At 41.3% G+C, this 20,020-nt stretch overlaps 1 protein-coding gene across 1 annotated transcript in view; it reads right to left on the bottom strand.

Moving 5' to 3' along the window:
- Window positions 1-20,020, bottom strand: part of LOC101642501 (serine/threonine kinase receptor associated protein) — a 148,073-nt gene that overhangs the window by 70,350 nt on the left and 57,703 nt on the right. The window contains exon 4 of the mRNA XM_004713769.4: window positions 17,888-18,178. Within this exon, the coding sequence (XP_004713826.2) occupies window positions 17,888-18,178 (291 nt within the window). The remainder of the gene's footprint in view (window positions 1-17,887; window positions 18,179-20,020) is intronic.

Here is a 20,020-nt window from a genome sequence, read left to right as displayed (position 1 = left end):
CTTCATAGCATCAGACATAGCTCTTAGGTTTTCTTCAGCTTCTCTGATGATCTTATTAGATTTTTGCTCGTGTTTGTTAAAGGCTGCTAGGCTGTCTTCCAAGTCACTGATGCGGTTCTCTGCTTCCTGCAGTCGATTCTTGAGGTCCGTGTTGGCCAAGCTGCTTTATGCCCCCAGGTGCACAGGCAGGAATTTCCCGATGAGAAGTTGGGTGGAGTATCCCCTGGAGGGGAAACAGGGCTTTTCCTAGCCTCAGGCTAGCTACACAGGGTGGGGCTAGCTACACAGGGTGGAGCTCACCTAGCTGGGTGTGCCCTAGGGTACTGGAAGCAGTCTGCAGGTCAGCAGTAGAGTGTGAGAGAACAGGAAACAGACAGAGGGGAAAGAAAAAATTTAAGAAGTAAGACAGTTTAGACTGTGTGTGGGGAATATAGGGAAGAGAGGGAAAGAAAAGCAACTATGCAGTTGAGTCCCACTCCCCATCCATGGAGCTGCAAGCGTTTAGTCCCTACCCTGAGGCAGTGGTGGCAAGCTGCAGTTGCCGCAGTTGAGCCAAGAAAAATCCCCTGCACAGCCCTCAAAGACCATGGGGTGGGGGCAGACAGAGAGCAGAGATGCAAACAGAAGCAACAATGTAGCTGAACCACAATCCCTGATCCCTGCCTGGGGAGTTGCGAGGGTTTAGTCCCAGCCCAGAGGCAGCGGTGGCAAGGTGTGGTTGTGCCAAGAAAAAGCCCCTGTGCAGGCCTCCCAGACTGTGGGAGAACAGAGAGCAGAGATATAAACAAAAGCTACACTGTAGCTGAACCCCGATCCCTGGCTATGGAGCTGCAAGGGTCCAGTTCCTGCCCTGAGGCTGGCGGGGTAAACTGTGGCTGTTTTGAGACCAAATCCCCCTACGGGCTCCAAATGGTCCTGGCTCTGGCAGAGACAGTGGTGGGGCCAAGGTGAAGCCCCAGCTGGCTTCCACTGAGGTAAGCAAAATCCCCAAGCCCCTCGAAACCCCGTGGGTCTGTGCCTACTTATTTTTATGATACTCCTCCTGTGTTCCAGTTGTGTTAAAGTTCCCTCTAAGCAACTCTCCTGGGCTGGATTCTGTGGAGTCCCTCTGGTATGTGTCACTCCGTCGCCATCTTCCCGGAAGTCGACCGCATCTGTTTTTTGTTAATAAAGAATATTACATATTAAAACATTAAATAGGGAACTGAGAGTTTCTCAACAATTTGTGCTAAAAAATTGGAGTTCCGTCTGTAAAAGAGTGAAACAGGACCCAATGTCATACCACATACAAAGATGAATTCAAGATGGATGAAAGACTTAAATATAAACCCAACAACTATAAAGATCATTAATGAAAAAATGCAAATTTAAGGGGCCGAAACAACGCATAACCACCATATTAAGCATAATAAAAAAATCCTATACTATAATAGACAAAACAGAGGACTGGAACATCCTAAAAGTACAACATTTATATACATCAAAAGAGTAAAATGAGGCACGTCTGCTGGGCAATCTCTCCACATGGCGGTCAGTAACAAGTAGGGTCAATTTTCTATCAAAATAAGAAAAGGATGGAGGTGAGGCTCCATGTGCTTGTGCTTGTGATGCAAGAAGGCAGACAATGTGGAACTGAAGATTGGCAAGTCGAGAATGTGGCAGCTAGTCAGATATCTGAAGAAGGCTGGAGATCTGGAGCTGGCGAGAGACTCATGAGCAGACAGGAATTCTAGAGAAGCCAGAGATCTGGAGAAGGCTGGAGACCCCCGCAGCAGGTCGGAGATCAGGAGCAGGTCAGGGATCTGGAGCAGGCTGGAGATTGGGAGCAGAGCTCTGGTCTTCTCTGGGCTGTGGAGGCCGAGGGGGATCTGAGTCTGTTTCTGATGACATCCTCAGCCTTTGGTAGCAAGGTGAACAAATTGCCCATGTTCACCTCCCCTTTCAACCCCAAACATCAGAATAACAGGCCTGAAGGTACAGGAAGGGGGAGGCCAGAGCTGATAGCAGGTGTATAACCCACTCAAGGGAGGTGGACAACAGAATTGAATGTGAATGGATATAGTTGATGGGGTGAGATATGGCAAAAACAAACAAACAAATAAGTAGAGTTCCTGGGGGTAGGGTGGGGGAAGGAGGGGATAAAGGGGAACTAATATCAAGGAGTACAAGAAGAAAGTAAACGTTTTGAAAGTGATTGTGCTACCAATTGTACTGCTTGATGTGATTGAACTATGAAATGCTATGATGTCTGTAAGAGATTCCAATTAAATGATTTTTTTAAAAAAGAGTAGAAAGAATCCACAGATTGGGGGAAAAAGGTGGCAATGATATATCAGATAAAGGGCTAATATAAAAAAAAATCTATAGAAAATGTCAACTCCTCATTAAGAAAAATGTAAATTATCAAATAAAAATTAGCAGGAGGCATGAATAGATAATTCACCAAAGATGACATCCAGAATGACAACCATCATAGGAAGAAATGCTTGGGATCATTAGCTATAAGAGACATTCAATTTAAAGCAACAATAAGACACCACCTCACACTGGCACTGATAACAGCATTTTAAAACATAAAAGAAAAGAACAAATACTGAAGAGGATGTGGAGAGATGGAAACCTTAATAAAATGCTAGTGAGATTTCAGTACAGTTACTATGAAGAACTATATATCAGGTAGAGGGGAGTGGGAAAATGAGCAGCCGGTATTAAGGGCTCAAGTAGAAAGCAAATGTTTTGAGAATGATGATGGCAACAAATGTACATATGTGCTTGACACAATGGATGTACGTATGGATTGTGATAAGAATTGTACGAGCCCCCAATAAAATGATTTTTTTAAAAAATCAAGCATGAAAAAAAAAGAAAAACTATATATCCCTTCCTTAAACAAATGCAAATAGAAATACCATATGATCTAGCAATCTCTCTACTTGGTATATATTCCTAAGAAATATGAATAAAACATGAACCGATATTTGCACACCCATATTTATTGCAAGGCTACCTACCCACACTAGGAAAATGATAGAAACAACCAGAATGCCAGTCTGTAGAGGAATGGCTAAGGCAACTCTGGTACTTGCATACAATAGAATATTATGCATCTCTAAAAATCAATAATGAGATGATCAAACACCTCATAACGTGGAAAAATTTGGAAGACATTATATTCAGCAAAGTTATTACATCTTATAAAGACAAATACTGCATGTGACCACCATTGTAAAAGATAAAGAAAAATGGTTTTTATACAAAAAGAAGCAGGTGACTTCGAAGGCTACACAGAAGGCAGGACAGAGGTGTAAGGGCAAAGAAAAGGAGACAGAGGTGATAGGAAAAGAAGAAAATGTTAAAAGAAGAAAGATTTATAGCTCTTGGAACCCACAATAGCAGTTTTACTCTGTCCTACTGGGTCCCCAAGAGTCCAAATTTGACTTGATGTAGTGAATAATCACTATAGGAGCAAATCACCAACTTTGTCCTACAGAGCTGCTGAGTGGGCTTGAACCACCAATCATACTACTGGACCCCAAGCCTAGATTACCAGTGCCAGGGATATCTTGAATCCCTGTAAATTAGAGAGCATGCCTCGTGCCACGAACCATATATCACCCCTTTTATGTATAGCTATTAAAACCCACTTTGACAGAGAATACCTCACCTCACTGGGTCAGGGAGGGAGGAGAAGACATTCAGTTGCTGCCGTGCAAACATTGTGCTCAGGTCACCTGAAGTCAGCACACACTCCTACAAGAGTGATAAGCAAACACTACTGGAAATTCAGGTCCAGATATGTGTGTGTGTGTGCGCACACATCCTGAGTGATAACATTTTCTATTATAAAATGATAACAATGTCTCTAAAGTGAACCAGTGATAAATATGAACCAGGAATATATGAATGGATTTGGGGCCTGCACTGAATTCTAGCCCCATTGAGACATTGTTAGGTAGTTAGCTTAGGGACAGGAGGTTGTCCCTCCCTTGCCTGCAAAGGCCCCCATTGAGGAGGTTGGAAAGAAATCAGGCAACCGTTAGACACCTATGAAGACCCCAAACTGGGCATGCTCATACTCAAGCCCTCGAGTCAGATAGGAGGTACACCTGGCTGGCCAAACTAGGCGCAGGCTCATTACATCACCCAGGTGGACCTAACTCAACCAATGGGGTCCACAAGTACCATCAACCATGCCTTCCCCCAGCCAGGTGGTGAGCTAGAATAAAGGCATGGAGCCTGCTCTGGGAAGATCTCTTATCCTGCTCCTGGTCAGCCTCAGGAGAGGGGTGAGGGTCTTCTTCCCCCGCACAGGTGCACACGTGCACACAAGCCCACTCCAGGCCTACTAGGGGCCCACAGCTTCTTGGCCCACAAGCTCTCAGCCTCTAGGGTTCTTGGGCTTCTAGCCTCATGGAATCCCCTCCCTTCCCAAGATCCACATGCTGTGGGTGCTCTTTTCCACGTGGTTGTTTGGACCTAGTTGTGAACCCCTTTAAGCCTGTAAAACCTGAAACTTGTCCTGTTCTTCATAAAAACCCACTTGGATTACAAAAGTCTTCAGAGTGAATTCTTTCATTGTGTGAAAGAACTGAGGTCTTAGCAACTCCAGAAACCTAACATAATCACTTCTTATGACATGGTCCTACTTGATACTCTCTTGAAGACATGGGTGCTGTAACAAAGTGTGATGAAGAAACTAGATGGTGCTCAACTATCAAAAAGAATAGCATCTGGGGTCTTAAAAGCTTGTCTTCAAACAAGTAGCCATCTAAGTGAGGTGTCAACTAAGTCCACATGGAAGAAGCACACCAGTCTGGGTGATCCAAAACCTAAATAAAAAAATCTAAATCCAAAGGAGGGAAAGGTATCAGAGTTCAAATTGTGAACACCTGGTTTGCAGTAGGCTGTGAATGGCAGTGGAATCCCAAAATCCATTCTCCACATGGATGAAGCCTCCAGTGAACTGCCCTCTGGCCATCGTGCAGGGATGAGAATAACCTTGCTCTCAGAGAGCAAGCACTGTAGAGTGGATTGTAGCAGGTGCAGTTAGGTTACAGTGGATGCCTTATCATTTGATCTTCCTTTTGACCCATTCTAAAGTTGTTTCAATTTTTAATATATTCTGCTTTCTTTTTGATTGCAGTTTTTCTGTTTGGTCAGTCATCATAGTTGCTTGCTTACTTCCTGCCTGCATTTAACATGATTTTCTGTACGTGGAATACATCATAGGTAAGTATCTAGAGACAGTAACTAATTAATAATTATCTAGGGGTATGGCAGGAAAGGAGGCAAAGAGGAGCTAACAAGTATAAGAAAGAAGAAAATGTTCTGAAATTGATTGTGGTGATGAATGCATAACTCTTCTTAATATGTTTGAACAATTAAATTGCGCAATATGTAAAATATATGCCAATAAAACTATTTTTTTAAACTGTACTGTCTCATCCCTTTTGTTTGAAGATTTTCAGTTCATATTAAAGATAACTCTCAACTCTCCTTAATAAGAAATAAAACCAGGTATTATGGTTATATAAAACACTATTGCTCATGTTAATTTTCCCTGTTATGAAAGGTAAAAAAAGCTTTAGTACAAAACATAATGTACCTAGTTCCTCACATCAATCTTTGTTGGGTGACTTGTAACTTTATGGTTGCTTTTGTGTGTGTGTGGTAATAGATAGGTAGCACAACATTTGCCATTTTAACAAGAGCACAGTTGAATGATATTAAATATGTTAATCATGTTATTGAACCGTCACCATTAACCATCCTCTAATTCTTTCACTACACTTACCAGAGCCCAGGATATATGAACAGAGTTGTCATTTTTATTAAAATTCAGAAAACTCTATCATTCTGTCTTTGAGACCCCACCTTTCTTATTTTTCAATGTTCAGGAAAAATTCTATCTTACCCAGCAAACATTTCTTTTCTTCTTCTTCTAGGCTACAATGGTCCTTCATCCTATCTATGCATCTCCACACCATAAAGTTGTGTTGATAGTGTGGTGGCCCAATCTGTGGCAAAAGACCACGCAGTGCAGAATGGTGCTGCATGAGTATAATGGGGTGGTGGCAGCAATCCCGGTAGGAAGAGGGATTCAAGGAAGAGACTGGGCTGTGGACACCAGCACTAACAGGAAAATGCCATCGCGATGAGACACTTATCATGTGGGACACCGGTGCTTCAGCAGAGACTCCCTTTATTAGCAGTTCCAATGGTCCAGGGTGGAGAGTTCCTGAATTCTGATTCTGTGTGAGGAAAGAATTGGGAGGGACCAGGAGGATAGCTTTCCCCTGGAGATGCTTCATCAAGAGCCCCTTGGGAGTGTCTACTCTTAGTTTGTTATGTAAACCCCTTGATTGTCTTGCATTTGGTTAATGAATGTAGAATCATTTCACAAAACAGCAATCGCAAGTTGCCTTAGAACAATGTTGCTATCCCTTAAAGATATTTCTTGTTCTATTTTACGGTATCTTTATTTTCTTTTTCAGTTCCTACTCCCTTTTTACTACACAATGGTATTCCTTTTCTAGAATATCAGGATTGGTTTTTGAGAGTGAGAATAATATGGATCAAATGGGGACATTCATGACTCTGATCATTCTTTCTGGAATATGCCCTTAGCCTTTCTCTGGTTTTGCACATGGTGCCGGAGAAAGGTGAGGCGTTCTCCTTCCATAGAGTGACAGTCTTGGAAAAGCTCAGGGCCAGATCTGCTCTGTCCTATAGAGTCACCAGGTGTCCTAATCGACGCGAAAGTAGTGTGTTTGGTTTTGTATTTTGATTTTGTTTACGGTAGTTTCTACGTAAACAATGTCCCACGCTCTTGATCTATTACAATCAAACTTATTTTTCAATCCTTAAAAGATATTTCTTAAACTATTTTATGATTTCACAAGCCAAATATGATTTATCTTCCTCTTACCATGTCTGTTATTGATTTAGGAGCAATCTGAGGTAGTCTGGAACCACGGACACCAGTCAGGCTGCCTGAACATGGAGCCAAACAAGAGCCCCAGAGATTGGAAAAGTACATAGATTCCCTCCAGCACGCTGAGGCCAAGAATGTGGAACAAGTGTGAAATCAGGTCAGAGTCCAGGAAGCAGAGTGCAAAGAGATACATTTAGAGGATTGAGGCCAATGATAAGAACTGATTGGTGAACTACTGGTAATCATGGAACAAAGTATTGTTCTGAAGTTTGTGTCTAGCTCTGTTACATTCCTCGGGTGGAAATACCTTGGTCCTTGGCTTCACATGAGAAAGAATTCACTACAAAGCCTAGTGTGTGATCCAAGTGAGTTTTTATAAAGGATGGAAAAAGTTTCAGGTTTTACAAAGGCACCCTCACACCCACATGTGGAAACCTGAGGCCAGGGTAAAACACAGCCCGGCCACGGGGCAACTGGAAAAGAGGCAGTGGGCTGGAAGTTTCTGGCTTTTCAGGGTGCATCCACTGCGAGGCGTGGTTGACGACCTTGGCTGAATTATGCTCACCTGGCCTAGATTGGGGCCCACCCAAGTGTACTGCCCACCTAGGTGTACCGCCCCTTCCTGGCTCAGAGCCTGAATTTGAAGCGTGCCCTGTTCTGGTTACCTAACAACTCTACATGAAACATTTTCTACTTCCCAGTAGTTAAGTGGGAAGGTTCCTCATATTATATTTTAAATATACTCATTTCCCGTATGAACCTAAACACTTCTTGAGGGCCGAGACTGTGTTTGACTCTTATGTGTAAGACTGGCGTTGTCGAGTGCAGGGTTTGGTACATATAAGAGCTTAATGAATATTGAATTTCCGTTTGGAAAAGGATTGGAGCTTGCTTTAGACCTGCTGAGTTGACAGACTCAACAGAGAGGAATAGTCAGCAGGCAATTGAGACGAAAGGCCTAAGATCTAGAGGGAGCAGATGGACGGACAGATATATTTGGGGAATTTCCATATATTTGGGAGCTCCAAAGAAGTGTGTGTAGAGATAAAATATCTCTGAGCTAAGGGTATACATGTGCATTTGCTCAATCAACATTTATGATCTAGTTTGGAGCAAAGGTCAGCTCCACTTTCTTGCTTTGTTTTTTTTCACCCCTTACAAGTCCTACTATCATTCTTTTGTCTTGTTTTTTCCCCACTTTATATTGTGATTTGGATGAAAGTATTCAGGTTCATAAAGGTTATGGTTAAGTCATTTATACCTTTGCTCCTGTATACTCTATTGTATTTATGAAGATATTTATTTAAAAAAACAAACTATGCCATCAAGTCAATGCCGACTCATAGTGACCCTATAGGATCACCAAAGGGTAGAACTGCCCCTTTGAGTTTCTGGGACTGTAAATGTTTAATGGCCTACAAAGCCTTTGTCTTTTACCTGTGGAGCACTTGGTGGTTTCAAACTGCTGACATTGAGGATCGCAGCCCAGAGCATAATCACCAACCATAATCAGGGCTCCTGTGGGTATATTTATAGTGCTAGAAATAAATATGTAGAAACATCCTCTATCCAACTTATAGTCATGAATGCAGTCCCACTGACCTTCCTGACCTTGCTTGATTCGAATGTCTACCTATGTATCCACTCATAGACTATTACACTCACTGTTATTGCAGAACTGTCTGTGTAGTAAGATTTACCTTGGCTTCCTCTCACTCTTGTGGTCCGCTTAGTGTCTGGCTTGACTGCTTTAGGCTGAGCTCTCACTTAGTGCGTACTTCATCCAAGTCAGTACCCGTCTGGCTTCTAATGACGGCTACACTCTTCTTTCCTTTCCCATCCCTGGTAAACTCTAATGAATATTACTTTCTGCGTATAAACCTTTCCCTGACTTTTTACAAGAACTGGTCTCCTACCCTGTCTGTCCTTTTGTGACAGACTAATGTCACTCAGCTTAATGTCTTCTAGGTTTGTCCATGTGATGAAGTATTTCACAGATGTTGTTACATTTAATGCCCTATAGTATCCCATTGTGGGAACAAAGGCGCTTCAAAAAGTTCATTGAAAAATTACATAATTTAAAAAAACCCCGAAAAAGTACATAAATTTTAAAGCCTATTTTTGGTGAATTGAGTGGGGGTTTACATTTCAGACAATTATTTTTGTATTCAGCAACTTAGTGTTTCTATGGATGTTGCATCTTTAGGGTAGATAGCAACTAAAGCGATAGCTGGGGAGTATGGTATTTTTACTGGCAGTTGTTTGAGGAAGCTCCACACTGCTTTCCATAGTGACTGCAGTTTCACAGTCCCACCAGCAGTGGATGAGGGTTCTAATCTCTCCACTCGCCCTCCAAAATCGGTTATTTTCTGTGTTGTTTTTCCCCCAACTTTGCTATTAACAACAGTGTAAAGTGGTAACTGATCTTGATTTTGATTTACATCTCTTAGCTGGCTAGTGATTTCTTCATATATTTATTGGCCACCTGGATGTCTTTTTTGGTGAACTGTCTGTTCATATCCTCTTCCCATTTTCCAATCTCATTATTTGTCTTTTTCCTGTTGAACTGTTGCTGTTTTCTATAGATTTTACAGATTAGTTTCTTATCCAATGTATTATTGCCAATTCCCTGCCACCCTCCCCACCCCACCCCCACCCCATCTGTGGGTTCTCTTTTGACACTTTAATGCACGAATGCACGGTGTCTTACTTTTAGGAGGTGCCAGTTATTAGTTTGTCTTCTGTGTGTTTGGTTTTCATTATGTTTAATAAGATGTTTATGCCATGCATTTAGGTCCTTAAATATGCTCCTGATTTCTCCTTCATCTTTATAGCGCTCGTGTTTACATGTAGGTTTTTTCATGAATTTTGAATTTCTTTTTTTCACGTGAAGGGAGTTATGGGGCTTGTTTCTTTCTTCTGCAAATGGAAGTCCGATTTTGCCAGCATCAATTTTTATTTTGAAGAGATTATCTTTTCCTCCCATAATGGTTCATGGCCCTTTGTTGAAAGTCAGTTGTCTGTAAGTGGAAGGATTTATTCCTGTGGTCTCTATTTTATCCCATTGGTCTACGTATCTATCATTATACCAGTGCCAGGATGTTCTGAGTCCCATGACTGTACAATAGGTTTGGAATCCAGGAAGTGACAGGCCTCCTACTTTGTTTCCTTCTTAAGTCCTGCTTTGCTTGTGTTGGATCTCTTTGCTCTCTATATAAGGTTGAGTTGTCTTCCCATTTCTTTAAAGAATGTTGCTGGGATCTAGATCAGGGGGGAAAAATCCATTATCTTTTAATTCCACTTTTTCACAAACTTTTAAACTCTCCTTACATGTACCATCATACCATCATTTGTTTAAACATTCTTCCGTTGATTCGCACTTCGGACTTTTTTCTTTTTTTTGCTCTTGTGGATAATGCTGCAGTGAACAGGGGTGTGTGTTTGTATGTTTGTGTCGTGGCTATTATTTATGTAGGCTATATGCCTAGGAGTGATATTTCTGGATCACATACTATGGATATTCTAGGTTTTCAAGGAAGTAGCATGGTGTTCTCCCCAGTGATTGCACCATTTTACAGTATCACCAGCAATGCCTGAGGGTTCCAATCTCCCCACATCCTCTTCAGCATTTACTGTTTTCTCTTGTTTTCAACTTTGCTATTAATACTGGGGTGAAGTTGTACTTGACCATCTGAAGTATCACTTGACCTAAATATTTATCTTAACACAAACAAACTACCTTAAATAAAGTCAGTGTTTGCACTTCTATTATCTTAGGTTAGCTAACACCACATTGAAAGATCTTAATTTTTAATGGGCAAGCAGAGAGAAGAGTGATATCTGGCGTACATTCTGTATCTCAAAAATGAGAGCCATTAGGGGGAAACTGGTACCACTTTTTGAATCAGCAGGTCAAATATACCCAGAAACAGGTCTAATATTTGAGGCATGCAAATGTATGTTGGCCAGTGTGTTCTAACCTTGGTATGTGATGATGTAGAAATATATATAATTTAGTAACTCATTGTTATTAGGAGAGAGATGGGGCTTTCATTCCTGTTAAGAGTTACAGTTTCATCAAAAGATATAGTGTCTGGGGTCTTAAAGGCTTGAAGAGAAATAAGTGGTCATCTAGCTGAGAAGCAACAAAGCCCACATGGAAGCAGTACACCAGCCTGTGTGATTGTGAGGTGTTGATGGGATCAGGTATCAGGTATCAAAGACCCAGAACAAAAGAAGCATACTATTGTGAATGAGGAGGAGTACAGAGTGGTGGAGACCCAAAGACAATGGGCATCCCCTTACAGAAGGGTGGTGAGGAGGAGACGAGCCAGTCAGGGTGCAGTATAACACCAAGGAAACATGCAATTTTCCTCTAGTTCTTTAATGCTTCCTCCGCACCACTTTCATGACCCCAATTCTACCTTACAAATCCGGCTAAACCACTGGTACAGATAACAGCTGGAAACACAGGAAATTCAGGATAGATAAACTCCTCAGGACCAATAATGAGAGTAGCAATAGCAAGAGGGCAAGGGCAAGGGGCGGGGGGAGAAAGGAGGAACCGATCACAATGATCTACATATAACCCCCTTCCAGGGGGGCGGACAACAGAGAAGTGAATGAAGGGCAACATCAGTCAGTGTAAGAAATAATAGGTTTTATAAATTATCAAGGGTTCATGAGGGAGGGAGGGTGGGAGAGGGGAGAAAATGGGCTGATAACAAGGGCTCAAGTTGAAAGAAAATGTTTTGAAAATGATGATGATAACATATGTACTGTGTTAGTCTGGGTAGACTAAAGAAACAAATCCAGGGAAACTCATATGTGTATAAGAAAGAGCTTTATGTACAAGAGCAGTTGAATATTGAGAAAACATCCCAACCCAGTCCAGATCAACCCCATAAGTCCAATATTAGCCCATATGTCTGATACCAATCTATAAAGTTCTCTTCAGACTCACAAAATCATGCAATGATGCTGAATACAGGAAGATCACAGGCCAGTGGGTGGGAAGTTTTGTGAATCCAGTGGCATTGTAAGCATCTCAGTGCTGGCAGGACTTTCCACATGGCTTCTCCAGTTCCTAGAGCTGCGTCAGGGTAGGTCCATGTGGCTTCTCCTCAGGGATGTTTTGCACGGAGTCTGGGCAAAGAGAGACAGTGTCTCCTGCCTCCAAAGAGGAAATACAGGAGTTCCCAGAATCCTCAGGAGAAGGCCATGCCCACGCAGAGGCCTTATTGGCTATGACCTAATTGACAGACTAGACTCAACCCCTTCACTCTTAATCTTCTCAAGTCCCCAATGGCCACAGATTTTGTAACTACCACATGTACAAATGTGCTTCACACATTGAATGGATGGATGGATTGTGATAAGAGCTGTATGAGCCCCCAGTAAAATGATTAAAAATAAAAAGAGAAAATAAAACCATTTCATTATTTGCATAGAAAAAAATGCAGACATTCAAAGGAACAGTTCTACCCTGTCCTCTAGGGTCAGGATGAGTTGGAATTGATACCATGCCAGTGAGTTTGATTTTGTTTTGGTTTCATTGTTATTAGGTGAGGAAATGGGGTAGGATAATTCATCTATATACTTATTTCTTTTTCTCAAACGGTTTTGTTCTCAACTGAATGAAATGATTAATCAAGGATTGCAAGACTTTGTCTTACATACTTTGGACATGTTGTCAGGAGAGACTAGCCCATGGAAAAGGACATCATGCTTGGCAAAGTGGAGTTGCAGCCAGAGAAGGTTCTCAATGAAATGGATTGACACAATGGCTGCAACAAAGAGGTCAAGCACAAGAACAATTGTGAGGCTGGTGCAGGACTGGGCAGTGGTTAGTGCTGTTATGCATAAGGTTGCTATGGGCTGGAACCAACTCCATGGCGTCTAACAAAAACAACGGAATTTGGAATTATTTGAAGAAAGCATTTTTGCGTTCATTTCAAAAATAGATTTTAATGACCATATTTTCAAAAGCCAAGGTTTCCAAATCTTGTGGGAGTGAGTCCTATTTTATTCCCTCGTTATAACATTCTCACCATCCACATGTTTTCGAATGCTAAAAGAGATTATTCAATCCAATGACTTGAAGGCAATTGCCATTTTTACAGAATTACAGTACGTGTTGATGTTTCATTTTGTTCACGGAGGTTTTGTTCTGATGGTACTAGTGGTACTAGTGGTAGCTTAGTTTCCCATTTGAAATGAAAAAAAAATTTCTCCATTTAGTCAAAACCAATTATACAGCCCCTCACTGAGAAAAAACCCAGTCATTTTCACAAGCTACTTGGTATTTCGAAAGGTGCAGAGCTTATATGCAAAAAGCCCTGCAACCTGCTGAGAAAAATACAATGAATCCGTGACATCACCCTGTGTCCCAGCAGAGGGTGCATCACGATGCAGGTGGAAGTGCACGCAGCACAGGGACTGAGGCACGTGCTCTGGGAAAGATAGCTCAAGTGTAGCCTTTCTCATTCTTATGAGTGAAGGTTCTGTGGAAAAGCGCCACACACCTGAAGTTACTTCCATTATAGATAATTCAATTATAGTCACAGTGAGGTTTCCCCCCTGAGATCTTAAAGACAATAACCTTTGGCTCTGTGTTAGTCTGGGTACATTAGAGAAACAAATCCACAGAAAATCATATGTATAAGACAGAGTTTTATATAAAGGTTAAGTACACATCAAGAAAACATCCCAACCCAGTACTTCCCAAGCCCACAAGTCCAACATTAACCCATATGTCTGACACCAATCCACAAAGTCCTCCTCCATCTCACAAGGCACACGCAATGATGCCGACTTCAGGAGGAAAGACGAATCAGTGAATGTGTAAGCATCTCAGCGCTGGCAGGGCTGTTCTAGCACCCAGGGCTGCATCACGGTAGGTCAATGAGGCTTCTCTTCAGGGATGTCTTGCAGGAAGTGAGCCTTGCCAGCCGAATCAGGGAATTGGCTAAGGCAGGTGCACCCTGGTCTGACCATCAGAAAGCAAGAGACCCGAGAACTAGAAAGGCGAGGCTCACCGAGCCATTTATCTCTCCGCTCTTCAATTAACCCCACATGTGTTTATTGGCCAGGTTAGCACAATAAACTAACTACCTCAGGCTCAATGCCTTCTTTAGGGTGAAGGGGAAAAATGAGTTGTTTACATTCTCAGGATTTGATAATATGGAACCTGATGTGGGTTCAATAAAAATGAATGGTGATAGAACTTTAATAAATTTCTTTATTAATTGGTATTCACTATTTTTATAATGTGAATATTTTTATATTAAACAGATGAATTTAAAATATATACCACAATACAATTAAGATGTTGATGCTTTTTCTAAAATATGATTCTCTGGTGTACTGATTAACATATAATTTTTAAAATATGCAGAACTATGCAGAGGTCAGGGCTGAAGATAGGAACAGGGAGAGGGAAGGGATGATGGGAGGACAAAAAAATGAAGGTTAACACGAACAAACAAACAAACAAATAAATAAAACTGCTCCACGGAAAAATACAAATACAGATTCCTTACCCCTCTGATCTAAATATCACGTGTGAGTGGCTGCAAGGAGGGAAAATAAAACTGAGGTGGACTTTGAGTCTTTAATGACACACAAGTTCATTTCAAACATCAATTAATTAATATTGGTGGTAATCCCGAGTGTGTTTTGGGGTAAATTTTAACTGTCAGAAGCGGGAACTCTGAGAGTCACTCGGATTACACTAGAGAGAAGTCTGCAGAAAATTAGTTACGTAATTAGACCGCCAGGGGGTTTACATTTTATCATACCTGGATTGCCTAATGGAGAGATTAAAATTAGTAATTTCTTAAGAATTACAGGCCTACAATACAAAACAACAAATTTTATGAAAAACAATGCACCACTTTGGGTACAAAATTACTGACACAATTAGACCGCCAGTGGGGTAAGAAATAGAAAAGAAGGGACACTGCTAATTAACTAAATGAAGATTGGAGTGAGAAACTGCAGAAATTATTAGAAGTATTTCAAAACACTTTTTATTGTGAACTGGATGAAGGTTTATAGAGGAAAGCATTAGTTTTAAATTCAGTGATTCATACATATTTAGCTTCATCTCATTCATTGCAACCCCCTCCATGCAATATTACTCATCTCACCTCCCTCCTGTGTTTTCAAACTCCTCCTTCTTCTCTCCTAGCCCTTCCACACTTTGTCCTTGGGCAAATGCTGCCTATCTGGTCTCAAACGGTTGGTTATTCTAAGCTGTGCATACCTCACTAGTGTTGTTTTACAGGCATGAGTTCAGTTCCACCTCTGACGAATGACTGAGGGGCACAACCCAGAGACTTCTACCAGTCTTGATTTGAACAGATCAAGTTTTGACATACTTTTTCTCCCACTGTATCCAGGACCTTCTAATGTGACCAGTTTCTGAGCAGTTGGTAGTGGTAGCTGGGCACCATCTAATTCTTCTGGTCTCAGGGCCAGGAGACTGATGTTTGGGAGGCCATAGGACCAATTGTTTCCATATGTCTTCGATTTTCATCACTCACTAGAAGTACTTTTATGTTTGTTTAGAAGTATTTCTTAATGAAAGTACCAGCGACTCCCTCTTATTTGAATTTCAGCCGAGAACACACAGCATGGATATTTAATCAGCAATAAACAATATGCCATGCAATTTCAAAGTCTGTATTGATCATTTCGTGCTCATAAATGAGGTTAAACTGAAATAAAATATTTTTGAAGAAACTATTTTAACAAATTGAGGATCCACTCTTTCAGGCACAAAAAGGTGTGGTCTCAGAGTCTGACCTCCTCTGACTTCTCAAGGGGGAAGGAGAACCAAACTACATACCAGCCCAACACTGAAGAAGGAGAGAAAGAGCCTTTAGCATCTGCGGAGGAGCTGGGACTTTGCCCCACATACAAATTAATAAGCGAGTTTTGTTTCTGTTCTTCATTCTGGCAGAAGACAGGAGACTCCTGAGTCAGAGGCAACGACTATATTACTCATGGCCCAGCAGGCAGCATGGGCCTCATGTTCCTTTGTGTCAATTCCACATGATCCCAAATACCATGGGGATGACACAGGATGCCTTTCCTGATGATTACACACACATTGGGTTAGAGTAGAGGAGAAGATCACTTTGTTTAGGGAATCTCTTACTTTCAGAATAAGCAACAACAAGCCTGCTCTTTGTCTGGGGAAAGAAGTTATCTTATTCCTCCTGGTTGCTTCCTGCAAACACAACCCTGAAAAATGACCCAGGTAAAAATGATGTGGTACTTGCATAGCCAAAAAGACGGAGGAGGGAGTTCTGGTCTTCGCAGAGTGTACATTGTGAGAGTAAGAGGATGTGTACTGGCTGAAGAGATTTCATTCTAGGCCATTTTGCTTGCTTTGAGCAACTGTTGACACTCTCTTGAAGCATGTATATATCTACCTCTCTTCTGTTTTTTCCTCTAATTATAGGCACATATGTGCAGTTTCTGATAAGGGTCTTATTTTTAAGATTCATAAAAGACTGGTGATTCAATAACTGAAATAGAAGCAAACCAATAATAAATCAGGCAAAGGACATGAACAGAACCTTTAGTTCGTTAGGACACAAAGAGAACATTTAGTTAGTTAGTAAACCCAGAAAAGATGCTCAAGATTATTAGCCATTAGAGAGATACAAATCAAATTACACTGAGATACTATCTCTTCCCAGATAAAATGACACTGAGTTTTTTTAAGACAAAGCATACAGACAATAACAAATATTGCCAAAGATATGGGAAGATTAGGACTTTTATCCATTGTTGGGGTGACCCTTATCCAAATGGCATAACTATTGTGAAAAATGGTATGGCCTGACCTCAGAAAACTAGAAATAGAACTACTCTATGATTCAGCAATGCCACTCCTGCGTATATACTCTAAAGACGGAAAAGTAGTGACGTGACAGGCATGTACACACCTATGTTCATTGTACGATTATTCACAATAGTGAAAAAGGAAAAAATCAAAGTGCCCATTAGCAGATGAATGGGTAAGTGACATACAATACATACATACAAAGGAATATTATGCAATCAAAATGTGGCTGAACCTGGTGGGCATAAACTAAGTGGAATAAGTCAAGTATGTAAAGGCAAGTATTGTATGATCCCTCCGTGTGTGTGCGCGCGCGCGCACAAAAAGGTGTGGTCTCAGAGTCTGACCTCCTCTGACTTCGCAAGGGGAAGGACAACCGAACTACATATCAGCCCAACATTGATTCCTTTGAGGCAGGTCAGACATACCTCCCCACTAGAATCAAACTGATCTGCCCAAGGCTGGTTCCTAGGAGACAGGAGTCAGACCTGCTCCCACACTCCAACCCTCTTATCAATTCTAGCACCAACTGTCCCTCCCATGGCACTCTTCAATCTCTTCTTGGTCCAAAAATTCATAACAATAGTCATAGAACTCACAGATCGTAATCATAATCATAGGATTTCTTAGAGAAACGAATAGGTTATAATTCAGGATAAGAAATGCTCAGCACACGGTTCTTCCAGTCAGAACAGCTGCAGCCAACCCTTTTGGATGGGCTGACTCCCCTGGGATTCGGCTGTGGGTGCACAACTTGCAATGAAATAAACGTTAGGTCACTGATAGGAGAAATTTCCACTTAGAAACAAGAGAATTTCAAGAGGACTCAGAGGACTATAAGTCATGCTTGACATTTACCAAAAAAGGTTGCTTGAATGGTAAGCCTTTGGAAGCCAAGAAATATGAGTATGTGAGAGTCTACATGGTCGAGCATTGGGGATTCTTTGGCTAGCATATACTGAGCTCAAGCAGCCTCTTAACTTGATCCATAAACTCTGATTAGCTCTCTAAGTGTTTCACATACGTCATGAATAGATGGAGCTAATAACAGCTTTGGTGTGCATCTGAGTGATCTAGTGCCGCTATAACAGAAATACCAAAAGTGGATGGCTTCAGCAAATGGACATTTATTCCTTCACCATTGAGAAGCCAGAAGGTTAGATTCAGGGCAGAGGCTCTAGGATAGCAGTTCTCTGTGGGCTCTGAAGGAACTTTCTTGTTACTTTCATCATCTGCTGCCCAGTGTGTCTTTGGCATCAATCTTCCCCTGGGTCTAGGAGGTTCGCAGTGCAGGGAGCCCGAGGCTAGAGGACTTGCTCCATTCCTGGTTCTAATTTCTTGGTGGTAGTTGTTCCACAGATCGACGTACTTTTCTCTCCTTTTATATCCTGAAAGATAAAAAGATGATATAGGCCATACCCAGGGAAGCTCCCCTTACATTCGATCAGGACTGTGAATTGAGTAACGATGTTATCTCACTCTACTTCCTTTATAACCACTTGGCTCATTTTATCAGATAACTTGTTTGAGGATGATTACAGGATCATACAACTGCCAAATTACATCATGACACAACTGCCAAATTATTGAGAATCATGGCCTAGCCAAGTTGACATTTATCCTAGGAAGACACATTTCGATCCATAACAGTGTGCTAATATCATTATTCACATATGATTTAGAGCAAACAAGTAAGTATCCTTAGTTGGTCATTTTTTCTCTTAAATGATGTGAATAAAAAGAAACACCAGAAATCTCATTAAAGACTTATACCTTGAGGGACAATACCTAGCAATAAATGAAGGAATAATAATGAAAAGTAGTACTAAATTAGTTCTGGGCACATTTATTCTCCATTCCCTTAATTAAAAGCAAGCTTTGGCCCTTTTGAGCTTTCTCCCTTTTCGTTTATCCTCCTTCTATCATTGCTTTAGGCGCCCCGATGGTGTAGTGTTTATGTGCTGGGCTGCTAACTGCCAGCCAGCAGTTCAAAACCCCCAGTCGCTCTGCAGGAGAAAGCCAAGGCTTTCTACTTCTATAAAGCAATTCCAGTCTCAGAAACCCACAGGTCCAGTTCTACCTTGTCTTATAAAGTCTCTATGAGTCAGAATGGACACTCTGGTGATGTGTTTGAGTATCATTGCTTTACTATATTGCAACCTTTTTGATTTGGTAAATTTTAATAAGGTATTAATTCTTATCAGAATTGAGTTTGAGAAACATAGTGTAGGCTGTAATTGTGGGGCTGGAGCAGTCCCTGGAAAGTGCTTCCTGCTTGGTGCTGCAGAAAGTGCCAGGTGCATGTGGTAACTAGACGTCCGTCAGATGGACACTGGAGGAAGGAGGAAAAGCCTGAACGAGCCAGGCTTGAGAAACGAGTAGACCTGCTGAAGTGGGTAGACGACTTTGGGAAGAAAATAATGTTGAAGAGATAAGGGAGAGTGGGAAGATCATCAAACACCTTTCATAGGGATTTATTTAACCTGTAAGCATGAATAGTCAACTCAAGGGTCTACATAAGAGTTTATGTCGTGCAGGTTTTAAAAAGAGTATTCTTGATTGGCACATAAAATGGATGAAAGATGTGATGAAGCAAGAGACAGGCATATCGTACAATGACTAATATGAGTTTGAAAGAAATTTTATTGTCTTATTAAATTAACCTTCCTCCCGGTTGTGAGTGTGTGTGTGTTGGGGGTGGGGGTGGAGCAAGGAAGAATGGCAGAGAGGTTTTCAGCTGTCACAAGTGAATTAATTACAGAGAAAGAGTAGAACTTGGGTCTTCTGACATTTGACTTAGGACTATTTCCCTAAATGATTTCTATTATAAGAGCCTGGAGCTAACACATTAAGACCTGAGCTCCAGTATTAACATTTGAAATGGAAATCAAAAGAGATTTGAGAATTGGTAGAAAGCAAGACTCCATGAAGATGTGATTAACTTCTTGTTGCTGCCACAACAAATTCGCCCAAGTTTTCTGGCCTAAAATAATGCAAATATGTTATGGTACACTTCTGGAGGTCAGAGTGCAAAATGGGTTTCACTGCACTGAAATCATGATGAGAGAACAGCTTTCTTTTGTTTTTGCTTTTTAATCATTTTATTGGGGCTCATACAATTCTTACCACAATCCGTATATCCATTCATTGTGTCAAGCACACTTGTACATTTGTTGCCATAATCATTTTCAAAACATTTGCTTTCTACTTGAGCCCTTGATATCAGCTCA

This window comes from Echinops telfairi, unplaced genomic scaffold (genome assembly GCF_000313985.2).
Source record: "Echinops telfairi isolate 266 unplaced genomic scaffold, ASM31398v2 ScPeMD7_21;HRSCAF=78, whole genome shotgun sequence".
Classification (NCBI taxonomy): domain Eukaryota; kingdom Metazoa; phylum Chordata; class Mammalia; order Afrosoricida; family Tenrecidae; genus Echinops; species Echinops telfairi.
The sequence above is the reverse complement of the archived record's forward strand: the minus strand, read 5'-3'. Positions and strand labels throughout refer to the sequence as shown.